This window comes from Cyclopterus lumpus, chromosome 7 (assembly GCF_009769545.1).
Source record: "Cyclopterus lumpus isolate fCycLum1 chromosome 7, fCycLum1.pri, whole genome shotgun sequence".
Taxonomy (NCBI): Eukaryota; Metazoa; Chordata; class Actinopteri; order Perciformes; family Cyclopteridae; genus Cyclopterus; species Cyclopterus lumpus.
Window position 1 is genome coordinate 4181906 of NC_046972.1, and position 19475 is coordinate 4201380.

Consider the following 19475-nt stretch of genomic DNA (forward strand, 5'->3'; position numbering starts at 1 on the left):
CTCATCCGTCAGGACGAAATAATGCGGGTGATGTGTCCCTGTGTGTGAACGGGACGAAAAGCCAGAGGGGACTGGACTGTCTCCACTGGGTCGAAAAATTAAAACTGAGTAAGGTCTGGAGGGGGAGAGGACGCAAGGCGTGAAATAAAGGGAGGGGGAGACAGAGAGCGGGGGAGATGGAGGTAAGTGTGAGGATCAGGTCTCTGTCTCTGTGAGGCTGCACTTGGACACATCGGTGCTTTAAGCAAAATGTGAGACATGTCAACAAGCTGTTGTTTAGCATGTCAAATGTTTACCATGTTTAGTGTGTAGGCACGCTAACATGTACTAATTAGCAGTAAACAGACCACAGCTGTGGCTGATGGGAATGTCGTTAGTTTATTAGTTTGGCCTTCATCCAGTATTCAGTAATAAAAACAAGCCTGATGATGGCGCTAGAGAGAAAGTCGAGGGGTCGTTCCTACATTTCATCCTGAGGGGAACATGAACGTCTGTACCTAATTTCATGGCAATCCATCCAATATTTGTTGAGACGTTTCAATAACAAATAAATAAAATAAAAGTCACAGGATCACCAGAGTCAAACATGTCTGCGCAACATTTTGGGCCGATCCATTCAGTGGAAGTCAAGATATTTTACTGGACCATGAAAAACTTTGACCTGACGATGCTGTTAGATTAATTGTCTGGGGATCACCAAAGTGATTACAATTCATCCTGAGGGGACCTTGAATACTACATTTCAGGGCCATTTATTTAACAGTATTTCACTTATACCAAAGATGTTAACGCCATGGTCGCACTACAGAAAAAGCCAGCAGATCCACTGACAGTAGGATGCGTCCTCTGGGGACCACGACTCTCTGCACACACGTTCATGCCAATCAAGCCGATAGTTGCTGAGGTGTCTCGGCCTGAGTGGTGGACCAAGTGCTATGCTGCCAGCGTGGCTAGCAATCTATAATCTTGACCGGTTGATGAATTTAGCAATGCAGTCAACCGCAGATTCAGACAAACATCAAAACCTGTGTACGTGCTCGTGGGTAACCAGAGCGTCTACAGACCTCAGGATCCTGTTTGAAAGTATACGGATGACAAAGAAAGAATTGAGAAAGCTCAGAACAAAGCGCTACTCAGCTGGAGAACTTTGAGAGGGCCAGACTCAGAAACACTTAAATCTGATTCTGCTCGTACAAGTCTGTGCTTGTGCGCTCTCCGATGTTGACTTGCAGACCGAGCAGATGCTCAGAATCTAGTTTCGTGCCGGTTTGGGTTTTTGGTCTGTGCGCCAATACACCTCCATAAAAATGAGAGAGATGCAAAAAGGGCATGGAAAGAAGGCCCAGACATGAATGGACGGGGAAGACGAAGGGACGAAGGGAGGGAATACGCTGATGACATGTCATGTAATGACATTGTATTGAATGTGTTGTAACTCTGTTACTGTGTGTTGTTCATCATGAATTTGTGATATTGGGCTATACAAAATAAACTGAATTGAATTGAATTGAATGACAAAATAAATTGAATTGACATTGAAGAGGCAGAGGAAAGGGAGGAAGAGCTCGAAATGCAGAGGGCATGGGAAAGACACAAGCATTTGGGGGACTGAAGCCAGGAGCAAAAGCTTTGAAACTTGAGGGGTGTACTAGAAAAAAGTTGGAAAGGGCGGTTGGAGAAAGGAATGGGGCAGGTGAGAGGAGCGGGTATGCGGCGGAGAGGGGTCCCAAACGGCACAGCAGGGGTGGAGGACAAAGAAGGGGGCCGGCAGAGGACGAGGGAGATGCTGAGAGAGGGCGAAAAAAGGGGGTGCATTGGAGAGGAGGGGGCAGGGAGGGGGAAAGAGGGCTCAACAGGCAGATGAGGGGAAGTTGGCACAGAGAAACAGTGGATTCCAGGGCCGCAGCTCTTAATTAGGTTGTTGTCAAGGGTGATTAAGCTGCTAACAACAACACGGCTGTTAAAGAGACTCGTCCGAGAACTGAAAAGAAATGCCTAAAGTCTGCTAGAAGTGGTGTGTGTGTGTGTGTGTGTGTGTGTGTGTGTGTGTGTGTGTGTGACGCCCACTTGTACATGAGTATGTGTGTGGTTCTTTTCCATGCGTGCCTTCTTCATCTCCCCTCCCTAATCCCGGCATAAATCTGCCTGAAACCCTCATCCCAGAGCCCGGCTGCTGAACAGGACATTCCTTTCTCCCCAGTAGCACCACCGTCCCGACGCACTGCGCCATCATTGGAGACTTCACAGCAGTGAAGACCCAAGAGCGAGACTTCAGGCTTCTAAAGGAACGTTTCTTTCTGGCGTCCACCATTGTCTCCGACATGAACATGCTTTGTGTTTATCACTATTTCAGTGTTTTGGGAAGACAAATGTTGTGCAGTAAACAGTCAACATCTAAACGATGCCAAAACATGGCCACCCATATATCTTTATTTATTGCATCATCACTTGCTGTATTTTCGTGTATTCTCAACATATTTACAGTCCGAGTAGTAAAGAGTAGTAGAAGACATTCAGTTGCATCGTCATGCGTTGGATTATGGTATAAATGATGATATTGTCATAGATAAGATGAGAGGATACAAATAATAAAGTTTATTTATAAAGTTATAGCTTTACTAACAATGGATTCATAGTCCCTAGACCTTCCAAAGGAGACTACTACTAATATGCAATTACGTCTTACAGTTTTGGAGCTATTCCTGATCAATTTTGGGTATGTTGTTTTCTGCTTTTACCTCTGGGTTTGTTAAGAAAGCTTAAGTTTGGATGAACAGTACACACGAGCAAAAAACGAGCTAGATTCTTCTCTTTCAAGGAAACCCTAGTTTCAGTTTCAGTTGGTGTTTGGTATAAGTTTGGGTGGCTGTGAGACCCTCCCGCCCTCCTCTGAGCTCTTATTTATCTCGCATTAGTCAAGCCTGGTCAGCTCAGCTATACGGCTTTCTGCTGCAACAATGCACTGATGTAAGTCGGATGTTGATTTTAAAACACTTCTTTGTGGCACTACGATGGCGGTACACCCCGCCTCCCTCGATCCGTTTGCTTTTCACCTCAGCCACGGCTCTGAAAGGGAGTCCTCCCGGCCCGTAATAAATGATCTCCCATTTGCCTGCCATTCCCGTTGCTCTTTTCTCAACCTCCACGTCTCCGACATCCCTGGAATCCTGACGTTCATTTTTTTTCCATCATTTTCCAATACCGTGATTTCCCATCTCCTTCTTCACTTTTCTTGTACCCTCCTCTGGCCATGAACAACTCTGGTTCCACTCGACCAGCTGGGTCTAAGGGCCCAACCCCTGGAAAGTCTTCTACACAGTTGGTTTAGCAGCAGCTACGTAAACAGGCATGACAACTATGCAGTCTGAAAAACAGCCTCGGAACACACGAATGAGTGATGAACCTCTGGACAGAAATGTTTCCATGTGGGTCTCGAAAGTAGCTCCTGACAGACCAGCAGCGGTCCTCACCTGGATTTATGTTACGACTGCTTGTCACCGTATCCTGCCCCGTTCTATAGGAGAGGGCCCCTCGCCAATCAGACAGTGTCAATCATGTTCACCTGGAAGTTGACACTGTTGGATGTTCCTGCCCTGAGGCAATGGAGGTGCAGGCACAAACATGCAGATGCACAGAAATGCACGGAGAGAGGAAGGTGAGCGTCAACGTAATGGTTGAACATGTCAGGAGTTGTGTCCCATAGGGGCAGAAATAAATACAATACAGCAGCGTCTTGTCTTACATCACACATGTATATAGAGGATATAGAGCTGTGTCTGTTTGTCTTGCATCACACATGTATATAGAGGATATAGAGCTGTGTCTGTTTGGTCGGTTCACAAAAATATGAACATTTGGATGATTGTGTGGATGATTTGTGGATGTGGACTACATCGCACGGCACCGCTCTACTCTTTTTTTGGTTTTCCTTTGGCAAAAGTTGTGTCGTGTTTTTTTTTGCCAACCTCGGTCACGGTTCCGAGCAAAGGGAGCCGAAAACATTTCAGATCAGTGATTGGTCAGAGAGAATTTGTCACTAGCGCGACACAGGACATCATGCACAAAACAAAAAAACACTGTGAATAGTGACACTAGACCCCGGTTTTAAGTGGCAGCCATTAATACGAATGCAAAAACTATGACGCGCAATCGACACTCCACTCAGTGTTGGCCAATGAGTTTCACACAGCGTTGCTACGGCGATCAGCTGAGAATCCTGCCCTCACTGAGATGGTGCTATCCGCAGTGGGGAAAAAAGAAGCGGAAAGGACCACCAAAAGGGAGTTGAGTTGAGCAAACCACGGCGTGGAAATGAGGCGAAGCCCGGGTGACAGAGATGGTAACTGTTCAGGGGTAAAATTCATTGTGAAAAGTCAAACATTCATTTAGCATAAATTCTACTGAAAAACTGGAGCTTGTGTCCATAAAGTCCAAAAACGAGAAGGCTAATAATAAAGATCTGAAAAACTCTCGTGGCCACATAACTTCATATGGTAATTTTCCCATTGAATAGGCAAATATAACATCGGTCATCCTGCAAATCTGATGAAACGGTATTGGTGATGAATCTCACAACACTTCTGAATATCAAAGTTTTTGCTAAGGTTTGAAAGTAATTTTTCTTTGTGTGTGATATCCGACTGAAAGCCCCATTCAAGGTCAGGACAGTGACAGAGAAAAAGAGGAAGTGAGAGAGCTGGAGGGTGTGTGTGTGTGTGTGTGCGTGTGTGACTAAGGTGTGTCTAACATGTGTCTACACCTGGGCCTGATATTGGAGTATGGGGGAGGCTTCCTCATGGAAACCGTGCTCCAAACAAACAGGCAGGTGAACAAATGAAGATGGAAGAGCGGAGACTGAAGGATGAGGATGGATGAGTGCATGAGAGAGCGAACAAACACACCATCCCTTGCATTAACTACAGGGTGTGGAAACAACGATGTAATTCCCAACACGCAACGTGATGGGTGCCCATGAGGGAACAAAGGAATGTGTATGATTAACCCGTCATTAGCAGGGGGGGGTCCTTATGGAAAGAAAATCCCAACCATTTGTGTTCCACCTCGACCGTGTGTTCATGTGTGTCCTGACCTGCAGGTGGCTGACGATGCAGTATTGCTCCGGCCCGTTCAGGCCGCATGTAGAGGTGGCGGTTAGGTTGACGGCTCGTCCAATCAGGAGGTTCCCCGTGGCGGGGTAACAACTTCCCTCTGTGCAGCCGTGAGGGCCTGATGGGAGCTCCTGCCCCAACGCTGCGCTGAAAGCTGCAAGTGAAATGGTAAAATGGTAAATGGACTTGTACTTGCTAACGCTACATGTCACTCACCCATTCACACAGTGCTGGCAGGAGTATGCACCTCGCTACCGGGGCCATCGCCACCCATCCATCTCTACCGTGGGTCTCATTTGACCTCGAACGCCACATCATGACAGCACCGATCGACCATTGAAGCAGAGCCCTTTAAAGACTTTTAACTGGTAAGGTGTTTAAAGAGAGACATTTGACGTCATCACCACACCTGAATAAATGAGCATGTGCACTAAAGCAAATTAGTAGATTTAGAGAATTCATTGTAAATTCAGTTTGCTCAAGGCCATTATATCAAACGGTGTGTAATTAGAGGGATAAAGGCCTCTTAACAGGATTTTTTTGGGGGGAAATAGGGAGCTTTAAATATTTATAATAAATATAATTTTAAATATAAATATCCATTTGACATTGGATTCGCTCGATTGTAGAGTTGTGGATGTCGGTGATGGAATTAGCAAATAAGCTTTGGAGCATGAGCCATTATAATAAAGTAAAACAGAAATATATAATAAAGAAAGAGAGATATTGTTGTGATACATTGCTATTGGTATGGATTTAGAGTGAGTGTTGGAGACATGTCTTCTATTACTGTATTGTGTAGAGAATCTTGTCATCATAAGGAACCGTACTGCAGTGCTGCCGCATGTCAGGAGTTCTGCAGTAAAATGCTAAACAAGTGAAGTTAAACTATTGGTGATCACAATTAGTCACGTTCCTCGAGTTAAATTGGGGATAAAGACTACACCTCACTCTCCTGTCCATGCCTATAAAGGTGTGTCTGAGTCTGTTTCTCCCTCCCAGTCTCTCTCTTTCAGCACAAGAACCACAGGATTCACTGGAAACAACAACGATGTCAACCTGAGTCTCAACTCGCTGGCTTTTACTGATGAACCCAATCAACCATCAATCCAAAAACCTGCCAGATTTCGATATTTCTTTTCCCCGTCAGACTGTGTGTGTGTGTGTGTGTGTGTGTGTGTGTGTGCGTGTGTGTGTGTGTGTGTGTGTGTGTGTGTGTGTGTGTGTGTGTGTGTGTGTGTGTGTGTGTGTGGGCATCACTATGTGCTGGTCCAACTGTTGTGGACATACAAAACATCTCTTCTCTTTATTGAGATATTATTGTATATTTGTGTATATAGTAACTGATTGACTAAATCAACTAAACTAAATGTGTTGGTGTAGCCTGTTTGTGAAAAAGTGCAAATGCAGTGATTGAATATGATTACCTCCCATATTTTTTTTTCTTAATTATTATTAAGCAAGTGAAAGAGAAATGTCAAACATTTTAGAAAAAAACATCTAATCTGAATATTGAAACACCTTCCTCTCCCTCTATGATGTGATCGCTCTTGAATATCACAAGTTGAAGACCATTAAAATAGTTGTAAATCAATAAGCAACAGCTCTTTAAAAAAGGCAACCGTAGTCTAAGATAGTGGGAGTCTGTGGGTCTGTGGTTAGCAGGTATGTCTTCCAATCAGAGGATCGACGGTTCGATACCCGGCTAGCCCTTGTCAGTGCCGATGTGTCCTTGAGCAAGACACTTAACTCTGAACTGCTCCCCCTAGCTGTGTCTGCGGTGTATGATTGTAAGTCAGCTAAATGAAATGTAAAATATGTCCACAAGGGGCAGTAACTCCAGCTGTTCGCACTTGTGGCACTAATCCTCAAATATTAGTGAAGTGTACTTCATTTTACTTCAAACTAAACATTGATATCACTACATACATATGTCGGTGTTCTATATGAATGTTGTAAATAAATAAGGAGATCTGCGGTCTCCGCGAGTCACGTGACAATCAAACATTGTGAAAGACATTCAATTACAGGAAACCACAGCATCCATGCCACCTGCACTTCATTTAGGTGTGTTTGAGGTCATTTGTAGTGACACGTTTTGTCCACTGTCGTAGAAAGTTATGTTTTCATGGTTCATAAAGACGCCTTTCTTAAAGTCCTTCACCCTTGGCATGCTTTAAGTTGGGAGGCTTTGCTCCGGGTGTCTGGAGATTAAGATAAAATGAAGACCGTGGAGATGTTCCCAAAACCAATAGTAAATAGTGTGGACCAAAGGTTGTACAACATTGTTGTGGCTCCTCTACAGTGGTGGGATTATGATTCTGTATAACTGTACTTTAATAGTCTATCTCGCTCTCTCTATATATATATATTATGTTTTTAAATTATATATATGTACATATATACATATATGTATATATATATATAAAAATAGATTTAAAATAATATATATATCTATAGTATATATAGGAAAAGAGAGAAATAGAGAGAAAAATATTTTTTCTAGAGAAAATATAAAGTGTATAATCTGTATGTTCTAAAAACAAACATGTTGTGTTGTAAATATAAATGTATGGTCTTTGTGGACGTAGCAGAAACCAGAGTATTAAGAACTGTTCCCCTCAGCGTCTGCAGCATAAACTCCAATCAACACGTGTCAGGCTGCACAGGAGCACGGCGGAGTTTAAATAGTAAGATGATTATTGTGATTTCACTTCTTCAGACACTGCCTGACATCCCGGAAAGTAATTGCCTTAATGGACTAAGAAGAAGCACATGAACTGTAGCTCTCTGAGAAATGTTCTGGTGGCGTTCCCTCCAACTCTCTCCCTCACCCGTGTGAACACGCTCTCTGCATCACTGAGTCTGAACAACAGGCGTCATCGGGGATATATGCGAGAGACAGAGACTACAAGAGTGAGGGGGAGAGACAAGAGATAAAATGATGTTAACGGGAAAGAAAGGAGATAAATACTTTTGTGGACGCATCAATTTGAGAACTAGGTCCAGCAGTGGTTTTAAGACACGGTGGAGACAGTTCAGTCAGGATAGTTACCACAAGATTGAGCTGTTTATTACACACCCTGTCCCCGAGCTTACAGAACAACCACCAGAGCCCGTTGAATAAACATGAAACCACGCTGAAAGGAAAAGGAAGTCCCACAGCTTCAGGGAACAATGTGACAGTAAGACTCCTGTGCCCGCCCGACAAAGACTTGAAGCTTCACGGTCAGCTTCACCCGGAGCGATACGGGGCGAGAGATGACGAAAGAGACATCCGAGGGTCTTCCATCCTGTTGATGTTACAGAACACGACAAGTTGAGACGTGACTGGAAAGGCAAGGGGCGGTTTGAGGTGGAATCATAAACATCCTCCGCATAAAAAGTGGCGTATCTGCATTTAACCGACAACTCTCTGCTGGTGGAGAGCTCTCAGACACTGTCCCACTCTATGATTGTAATATTGGTGGAGTTAGGAAAAACAAATGGCTGCTGTAATTGTTTCCTCATGGAGGATATACGCCTCTCGTGAGTGTGGGAGCTCAGATCCAGCGCAGTTTCTGTAAGCCAGAAACCTTCAGGTCCATTTGCATGTGTCATTCAAAGTGTCTCGTATTCAGATAAAAACAAGATTAGTATTTACACGCACATATATACATATATGCATCTTTGTTGACCAGATCGTTAATCTGAACGCTGCAGCTCGATGCTCCTTCTGATTCTATTGCATATGTACGAGACCTTGTGGGCCACCTACTGTCAGGATCTGTAGTGGTGTGTCGTGTGTTGTGTTTCCTGTTTTATTTTGAAGTCCTTGTCTCTCGTGTCCTCTGTTTCTCTGCACTTCCTGTCCCTGTGATTGTCTGCCCTGTCCCTGATTGTTTCCTCCTGTGTCCAATCACCTGCACCAGCCCTCTGTATTTAAGTCCTGTTCGTGTCATTCCCCTTTGTCGGTTCGCCTTGTCTAGATCATTGAAGATCATGTGTGTGTGAGCCTGTTTTGTTTGTTTTGAATCCTGTGGAGCAATAAAGTTGCCTTTTCCAGTGTTGACGGCGTTTGGGTCCAGTGTCCTGCAGCTGCGCACATAACACCTACAAAGGTGGACCCCTTAGTGGTAAGACCAGCCACTAACAGCCGTCAGTAGTTCAGAATGCTGTTCCTGATGATGTGAGCCCGTGGAGTGGAGGTCATGGTTCAAATAAATGGGGGTCCTTTAAATACTGGTTTTGGAGAGAGCTAATTGATAGGCCTCCTCAACACAAAGAGGGCACTACCCCCGGCCAAAGAAATGTCCTATGTTGTCAATCAGATCCTTGTGGTAAAAGAAAAAAAGTCTATAGAATTGGCCAAACTTAATTTTAGAGCAGAGGAATATATTACAGTTATATTACGTTTCCTTTGTCATAGCGTATTGATGAGGCTACCATCGTACGCAGCTGTCCATATCTCCAAGAATGAACAGCAAAAGATAGGTCAGGAGTTCTAGTGTCAAAGTCGCCCTTGAAAGAGACGAAATACGTAAGCTGTCTGTACCATTTTGTAATTTTTGAAATGAAATAGATTTATTTCATGATCTTATATATATATATATATATATATATATATATAACACTGTGCTTATAACCAAAAACCTCTGCCTGTACTGTAAACATGCTTTTTTCTTTTACAATTAACTACTGTAAATCATTAAATGAAAAGTCTTTGTAACAAATGCTAAAAAAGATCCCTCCAGTCCTTCTGTACACACACACACACTCACACAATGCCTACGTGTGTGTAAATGTATTGGCTCCAGTTCAAGTAAAAGATTTAACTGAGGCAGATTTTCTGAATTCCTGAGCGGCATTAACAACGCCTGGCTGACACCGCGAGCCGTACTGATAGAGCCGAGAACACAGCTCACAATCAGCCTGTAATGTTACTCCGCTGAGTGGAGACGCCACACAGCCTAAAGACAGATTACAGTGAAGATCACAGGCAGGTGTGCACGTGCGGCGCCGTCGCACATAAATGGGTTAGAGGACGATCCAGCGGACTGCAGATAAAGATCAAACACACCCTAAGCAAACACAGAACACAAGGCGGTGCTGCGATACTGAAACTCGAGGGACGCAAGGCTGTGCGTGGAAGGGAATGGCAGTAAAGAAAATCATGTTCAGGTCAAATAAAGAATTCCTCAGTAAAGTCATTTTCTGGAGGAGCACACAAAATGTGTGGAAATGAGTCTCACTGAAAGCTGAAAGGATGGCACAGCGTCCCCACCCCTCCACTCAAACAAGCCCTTCAAGAACACAGAGCCACAGAAAGAAACTGGGAGCTGTAACTGGGTTTCACCTGACCTCCCTTTACAGGTATGACGTGTGACACATTGGCCTCAGTCACTGATAACCTGCCACGAGATGGGGCAGAGCGAAACACATGGAAAACAACAGGGTTTGCACTTCATCTGGATTGTAACTCCCCCTCCGTCATTGCAGAGCAGGAAGGTGAAAGAAGATGGTGTGCAGGGTAAAGGGATCACGTGAAGACCACTGAGGAGTCGGAGAAGGCTATGACCTCGTCACAGAGTCCATAATTACGCTTCTTTGTCACCATTCAGACGGCCGTTATCGTAATTCTTCCGGTGGCTTCCAAGGTCCGGCCAAACCAGGAGCCAATCCGGTGGGTTGCTAGGGTAGTCGCATGAGTTACCACTGCTGTTGAATGACCAGTGGTCTTGATTATTTAATTGTGTTCCTTACTCTGCGCCTTAGAGAAGCAGCTGATTTGACCTTCTTGTTAAAAATACTAAATATTCCCTTCAAGTTACTGAATACATGCAAAGTTGTGGGTCTCCGATATACTGTGTTTGTTATGACGGAATAATAATAATAATAATACATTTGTTTTATAAGGCGCCTTTCAAGGCACTCAAGGTCGCCGTACAACATATTTAAAAATCTGACACAATTTAAAAAGCAGCACAGTTAAAAGCAGAACAGTTTGCAGCAGAGCAACCCAGAGGGGAACACGTCAGGCATAGGCCTGCCTGAAAAGGTGGGTTTTGAGGTGGGTTTTGAATAAAATGATAGAGTCAATGTTTCTGATGTCAGGGGGGAGGGAGTTCCAGAGGCGAGGGGCAGAGCGGCTGAAGGCTCTTGACCCCATGGTGGACAGACGAGCTGGGGGGACAGTCAGGTTGATGGAGGAGGCAGACCTGAGAGACCGGGTGGGGATGTTGATTTGGAGGAGGTGAGACAGATATGGAGGGGCGAGGTTGTGGATGGCCTTGAATGCATGGAGGAGGATCTTAAAGTCAATGCGGTGTTTGATGGGGAGCCAGTGGAGTTGTCGTAGAACAGGGGTGATGTGAGAGATGGAAGGGGTCTTGGTGATGATGCGGGCAGCAGCGTTCTGGACCAGTTGGAGTTTATGGAGGAGTTTGTGGGGGAGACCAAAGAGGAGGGAATTACAATAATCCAAGCGGGAGGTGACAAGAGAGTGGACCAGGATTGCGGCGCTGTTGGGTGTGAGTGAAGGGCGGAGGCGGTTGATATTTCGGAGGTGGAAGTAGGCAGACCGGATGGTGGTGTTGATGTGAGTGTGGAATGACAGTGTGCTGTCGAGGACGACACCCAGACTCTTAGCCTGAGGGGAGGGGGAGACCGAGGAGTTGTCTATTGTGAGGGCGAAACTGGGATGCTTGGTGAGAGTGGACTTGGAGCCGATGAGGACAACCTCGGTTTTATTGCTGAATATTAACGGACCACAACCTCCCGGAGGAGATCAGACCTTTTTTAATCCCTTCTTGAATCATACATTTATAAGTGTGCTGTCACAGGGTTTGTGGCCTGACTTTATTACTTTTACTACTCTATTAACTTTTTTTTTTTACTCATATGTAGTTTCTTTGCTCTTTTAATTGTTATTATTGCTTATCTGCCATTTCTATCTTGTAAAATGACTTCTCTTTCTATTTTATGTCAAAAACAGAACTAGTGGATATTTTTTTGCCGACAACATTTTCTTCAAGACTTCAAAACTGCCAGGGTAAAAATGCATATTGTATTTAAATTGTCTTAAAAGCGATGTAATGCATTTCTCTTCCGTCTCCGTTTTCGGCGCTCCCTGGTCTGTGCGCCCTCACAGTTTATGACACTGGAGTTACCGCTTCAGAGAGAGTGATGGCGGCAGCATCCAGGTGTGTTATGACATCCTCTCCAGACACTCTGTCTGGGCACGCACCCCTCAGGAGTCATAATTCACCCTCAGTTTTAATTAATGCCTGACTCGTTTTTTGAAATTGACCACACTGGCGTGGAATGTTGCTATTAGAAGAAACACCATTCACAAAAAGCTCCCCGCCTAGTGTCTTTCTCTCCGATCTGTCGGACTGTGCTGTCGCAGAAGAGGATGGCGTTGGAGCTGGTGTTACACGGCAGCAGCCACCATCGAGGCACACTCCTGCATGTGAAAGGGCCTTCATGTTCAAAAGATGCTTCTGACATCTGAGGCGTGACAGCGACGCTGCTGCCCCCCCCCCCCCCCCCCCCCCCCCCCCCCCCCTCTGTGTGGGCCTTTGGAAACGTGTCCTTTTACTTGGTTTCCACCTGCCCCGACTAGCATGGGGAACGACAGGATGTGTATGAGCATGTGTGTGTGCACTGTACTACTTGGTGGTGCGTGCAGTAACAGGCGGATGGCATTGTTTTTCAGGGTTTTGTTTTGTGACTGTATTTGCGCTTGTTCTTGCATTTCTACACTAAGTATAGATGTGATCCAGTGTGCTTGTGGGGTGTTTCTAAACTTGAAAACCAACAGATTGCACGATACAGCACAACAATAAGGCGCACGTAGCATCAGAGCGGAGGAGGTGCTGACCAGTTGCCAGTTTAAGGCGGAGGTGAATGTTAAGTGTTTACTACTTCTTCTCAAACATAATACTCTAGTAGCACTTAAATGTCCCTTACCGATTGCACTTTGTTGTTTAGCACTTTAGTAGCACTTAAATGGCACTTACTGATAGTACTCTGTAGTTTAACGTTATTGAAGAAATTGTACTTGCTTGATTCTTGTTGTTCTAAGTTTGGACTCATGGTTTAATGCACTTACTGTAAGTCGCTTTGGATAAAAGCGTCAGCTAAATGACATGTAATGTAATAATAATACCAATGTATTTATTTAGTTTGTTTTCAGTTTATTTAATCATTTCTGTTTTTGTTTTCCTATTACCTGTTACATTTAAAAAAGAAAAGAGAATTAGATGACTCTCAAAAGGGCCATTCAGCGAGGCGCTTCCATTACCGGTGGATTCCTTCCACTCTTGTGTTATTTTCAGGATAAGAAAAGCCAGATAAGAGGACCAAAAACACTTCAACACAACTGAAAGTAATGTGTCTTTCTTGCAGGAGGATGCAGATAAAGACACTGTAAAGTCTGGTTCCAGCTGAAATGGCTGAGGGACCGGGGGTCTGGTCAACACTCGCACATCAAACGGAGAGGAGAGGCCGAGCGTGGACGGAGGCGCAAAGAACAGAAGCAGTGGACTCATCGTGACGCAACGTCCATCAAAAAGGACGTGTGTGCGGGGGAGGCCTCCGAGTGTGTGAGAGAGGAATAGTGCTGCTTCTGAGACACAAGTCCTGAGCGGTTACAGCACTCCTCTGGTCAGGGCGGTCCCACGTGCACTGCAGGTAATTATTGGTTATTGCATTGCCATATCATACATTCCATACATCAGTCACTACCAACTGCGAGCGGCACAGTTTTCTTTCCGGGTCTTGGAGGGGGAGCACATTGTAACAGCAGCAAAGTCTGACCTGCCGATTCCAATCTCTGTTTGAAGACATCATAATCAATTCGATGCAACCTGCGTTAACATTAGCCGGCGAGATCCGGACATGGTGACCACTCGGAGCAGCATGATGGGAATGAATAACAATATGACGAGTGTCTGATTAAGTTCATTGTTCCAAATGTTTTGAGGCTGTTCCTCCACGGACTTGAACATGTGTGTGAGACATGAGACTGATCGGCCATCAATGGGTGCATCTCTAGCAGCCGCCAGTGAGGTATTGGTAAGTTACCAGTTTAGCTGTCTGCTAAAAACAAACAAGAGGAGTTACTGTGTTCTTGGCGCGACACTACCCAGTGCCAAAAAGGAAAGCAAGGCTGAGATATGGATGAGTGTGGCTTGACGTGAAGTCAGTTGTGCAGATGTTGTTTGACACCAGCTGGTTTACCACTGTGTGATTAGAGTGTAGCACGTGGCGATGTACCGTGCACACACACATACACACACACACTCACACACGTGCACAAAGCAGATACACAAAGTGGAAGAGGTAACTACACCCTGGGGGCGTCTCCCTTCTGTATACAGCACCATGGAAGGAATGCAGGGGACGGAGAGGAAAATGTTATTCGTTAGAGAAAACATTCCAGGTGTCAGCGTTGTCGACGCTAACGTATCTGCACGTATACACGCAAAGACCGGTGCGTAAAACATGCTTTTAGCTAGAGGCCAATCAACAGGCCTTCAGAGGCACACACGGTACCCGTTCCCCATCATAAATCAGAATTTCAACAAGATATGATGCTGACCGTTTTCACATTCAGGAAGTGGTGGCGAGCGCTGAGATACACGTTTGGTTTTGTTTTCGTCTCCATCTTTGTTGACAAGTAGTGTCTCGGCTCTGTACGTCTTCGGGGTCAAATGTCGGAATGTCATTGAGATCAAATTCAATGTTTCGCAGATGACATCATCTTCTTTTTTTGTCAAGCCATGCTACCGATTGTTCGTCGCTGTTTCTAGCCGACTGGTTGATCCTGACCATTATGTTTCATCAATAATTAATTAAGTGTGAGTAGTTAATACTTTCGACTCAAGTCGTTCACTTAAAGGTTCTGAGGCTGCAAAAAAGCCGCTCAATCCTTTTGCCAATTTGTTCTTTGAGTTGATCAGAGCAGGGCCGATTTGAATAAATATCATAATAAAAAGTTTAATAATCTGGGAAATAATAGCTGCGGGGTTTCGGCCAGTGTGAATAAAGGCAACGAATAAAGGCTGGTCGCAAATAAACGGTGGGTAAAAAACTTTGATGGGGTGGAGTCACCGGTAGCTCTCACTTCAACAGCTCACATGGTACACATACATGTCCACAGCATGAATTACATCAAAACAACAACAGTCATACTCAACACTGTGCTGCAGAAATACCGATTCCAGTGTTTCCTCTTTGCTGATTCCTGATCCATCAGCAAAACTTAACACGACCTGACGTGTTGTCCGCAAGACTTTTCATGTGTTGCATTTCATTCGCGGTAGCTTAACGTGGTTCATTCATTCTTTCAGTTATCCATTCATCCTTTCATTCATTCATTAACATATATGTAGAAGGGCCAAACCTCAAGCTCAGTTGGCAGTTAGCGCCCCCTCACACATACGAGTACTGTCTTATTCCGGTTAATAAGTAACGCAGGCTGACCCAGATACCTGTGAGGAGGCGAGTTGGGAAAGGCGAGTGCAATACCATGACAGCTTTTCAAAGTGTGTGGGCCGCTGCAGTCAGATTGAAGAATTTCTCTTTAACGTTAATAGAATCACTTTTGAGAAACCCAAAAACAGAAACATAGGTGATCCGGGGACAAGTTAAAGCACATTTAACAGCGCACTGTGTGTGTGGCCCCCAGAGTCACAAATTAGCCCTGCGGGGGCCCATGCGGCCTTAAATCTAGCTGCTGTCAGTAGCCCATTATTTACTACACATGCCACAAATACCCCAGATTCTGCGTTTCAAAATCCTACAAGCCTAATAAACCTGGGGTTGCCTAACCTACGGAAGCATACCCATGGTGAGTTGGATGGAGCTGGAGCTGCCCACACTGTAAAGGAGGCGTGGAGGTGATTCTTTACTGACGATAGTGGGACAGTCCCAAAGTACAAATCTCATAATCCCTGATTACCTCCGCCAGGAAAATTACGCGATCGGTCGCATGTTTGCGTGCGTCAGTGAGCGAGTCTGTGAACAGTCTCCAAACCACCTGATCCTACTCTGCAAACCAATCCATATTGGCAATCAACCATTACAGGCCTTTTGCTTTGCTTATTATGTTTGTATAAAAAATACCAAAGCTCACAGGAGGCGTGTTTCCAGAGAGCATCCTTAAGGTCCTAAAGCAGTCACATCGCTGACATGTCATCAAACAAACGATGCATTGGTATTCTTCTCTTTATGTCGGCGAATCAAGTATCACAAAATAAAGATTATTATCATACAGGGTTCTGCAATGTCGTCTTTTTTTACTGGACGGAAAGGCGACATCAACTCAGTGTAGAAGAGTCAAACTTTCACATCAAAACCTTCACTTCCTGTTCCCTAAAGTAAACACAAGCCAGTACAAACCTCTGTGAGTCTCATCTCAATCCTGTGATTAGCGTGCATGAAATAATGATGGATTAGACCTAATAACAATGTGCAGGGAGAGTACGAGTCTGTGAGGATTTCCTCTTGGCTGTTTGGAGGGGACTAAAGTAAAAACAACAACACATATGATGGGATTGAAGGCTCAGTAGGAGAGGACATACATGTACTGTATGATCATAAACACCTTCAGTAATAATTACCACATTTCACAAGCTGCCCTGCCGCTGCTGCACTGCTGAGGAGGGATTGGCTGGCATGTGACATGACAGGCAAAGTCTTTCCCCACTTTTTTACATTAGCTGTGCATTGCCACTCAGATCAGGCCTGTCTCTTTTTACTATTTATAGTGTGTGTAATATTTCACATCAAAAGGACGAGGCAGCGGCAGATATGTCAGTTTTGTACTCGTGCTGTGCAATAAAAACACGTGTCATCACGTGTCAGCTCGGTCTCTCAGACTGCTGTGAGAGAACTGTGTGGCTCTGGAGTGTTTCCTCGTGTGTATATATATATATATATATATATATATATATATATATATATATATATACATACTGTCAATCCTCTGGCCAAATGTTATCAGACAGAATTGATCGGATACTGATGGTGAAGCCAAACAATGTATCCACCGTTTGACGGCCACAACAGTAGCGACGGAGGAGGCTCCCGCGTATTGGCTATTTGACTCGTGTGTTAGTAGGTTCAGAAGATGGATTCAAAAATAAATCTCCTAAATTTAATATAGTAAAGTAATAAATATCAGGTCGAAGCAGGATGCCATATATTTACTGTGGTTTCTCTATGTTTCACTTGCTTTTATGAAGAAACTCACATTAATGTATATGAGTAGGACAACGTCCCAACACCCTGCTGTTTTAACTCCCTTTCCTGTTCTGATCAGTCGATCCATGATTTGCTGATGCCCATATGTGTTACCAGGGTTACCAAATAATCTTTTTGCTTTGTATCTGCTGTGTCACAACGATCACACCACAATCAAACAGCACTAGAATCCAATTGGAACCAAACCAAAGCCTCCATTTCAGGTGGCCTCGGCCTAAATAAGATGTGAAAGCCCCCCACCCAGAACGGACCAAATCTGATCTTCCACTCACCCAGCATGAGGAGGCCCAGATGCACGGTGTTGAAGGGCATCATGATTGCTGGACGCATGGACACCAGGATGTCTCTCTGGCTGAAACAAACAGACACAGATTACTGAGAGTGTGACATGGAAATACATTAAAACATCTTAAGAAGCTTCATTCAGTAAAAACCCTCGTTTACACCTCAGGTCATCACAGCTGGCGCTCTCACAGCAGAGGTCATGTTTGTGCATTCATTTCACAAAATGGTCAGAAAGTTTCATTTTTTTTCATTGACTTTAAGTGCTATTCACTATCTGCCCATGTCAGATGTGTTAACAATGGTCATGTTTGTCTACAGTAAATATTATTAATAGTATTATGCCTCCAAAGTGCTGTGGTAATGGCTGGTGCTACACAAAGCAGCTTTTAGGATAATAGCTACAAAAACGCTGCTGTCGTGAAGTTCAAGGGTTTCAACATGGAAAGGAAGAAGAAAGAAATCTCTCGTGTGCTTTAGGCTGCGCAAACATAGCCATCTGCTCAATGAATAGGACGGGCCGCTACGTACATGTGTGTGTGGGCACACACGATGACAGGTGAGGACACACATTGTTCGCATCACGCACTAAACCAATCTGACCTCTGAGACAACCACGAGTGGTTACAGGAAGGCGAGGCGACGGGCCAAATGAAAGGACCGACTGACTGACGTTTAAGTGCTTTGTTGTCCGACAGAACGAATGTCTTCAATCTTAAAAGAATTTTCTCGTATACCGGACTCACTAATCCAGGTTTGGGCCTGAAAGCAGGTCTCTGTTGGAAAGCAGTGTTCACACCCAGCTTGGCAACAAGAGGTTGATGTGGCCCCGAGGACGGACCCCACAGCACCTCAGCACTCAGTTCAGCAGATTAACATGCGTATTAGGTCATTTATAACAATAAGGCATTTGTTTTCTTGATCTATATAACAGCCTAAAGAACTGTGTATCCCAACTGGAGATGTCCTTATACCGTTTTCGGGTAGCTTAACTTACATATTGGTCGATACCGAGTTTCGAGCGTTAAAAACTAAAAAGTTCAACAGGTGTCTCCCGCTGTAAAAAAATCAAACAACTGTATAATTCAAGTTTCTCGCCAAAAGTTTTACAAAATTAAGATGTTAACACATCGCACAGTAATAACGTGATCATTTACCTTTGCATAAGACTCATTTTTACTTAATGGAGCTTGAACACATCATGATGTAGCTTAATGGAGCCTCAGGTAACTTCTAAGCCAAGCAGGACTGGGTTGCCCACCGACTGCTAACAGCTAGCATATACGCTAACATTAACTCGTATTCCTCCTGCTGATTTCAACACCGATTGGTTGTCCACAATGTAAACGAATTGACCAATTAAACCGCAGGTGTGGAGCACTAGCAGGATGTTGTTGTAGTGGTTGTTCCTGTAAATGAGCAATCAGATTGGTGCATAGACAATTATGCAAAACACAATCAACTAATTAAGAAAATGTTCCAAAACACTTAATTTCTGTAGATGTAATTGTTCACGCTTTACTACTATTACCTCCCCATTGTCCAATGACTTGTTCATCTGGCTTGTTTCTGGTTAATTGTAGCTCGGTGAATGTAAAATCCATTGCTTATATTCCCAATACATTAAATCAAGTTGTTAATCTGCTTCCATTTAAAGGGTGAGGGATAGATTTTATACTTTATACTTCTAGAGAGCGAAGGAGAGAGGGTGCAAGAATAAAAGAAGGAAGAAAGGGGAAATGTGAAGAAAAGAAAAAGAAGGTGCCGATTCAAGACTAAAAAGAAAAAGAAAAAGATAAAGGAAGTGAACTGACCCAGAAGCTGTTCAGGTCAAAT

General features: G+C 44.2%; 1 protein-coding gene across 1 annotated transcript in view; it reads right to left on the reverse strand.

Moving 5' to 3' along the window:
* Positions 1-17703, reverse strand: part of lamb2l (laminin, beta 2-like) — a 35394-nt gene extending 17691 nt beyond the window's left edge. The window contains exons 1-2 of the mRNA XM_034538147.1: positions 17630-17703; positions 5090-5262 (exon numbers count right to left, since the gene is read on the reverse strand). Coding sequence (XP_034394038.1) covers positions 5090-5262; positions 17630-17687 — 231 coding nt within the window. The 5' untranslated portion in view covers positions 17688-17703. The remainder of the gene's footprint in view (positions 1-5089; positions 5263-17629) is intronic.
* Between the last annotated feature and the right edge of the window lie 1772 nt (positions 17704-19475).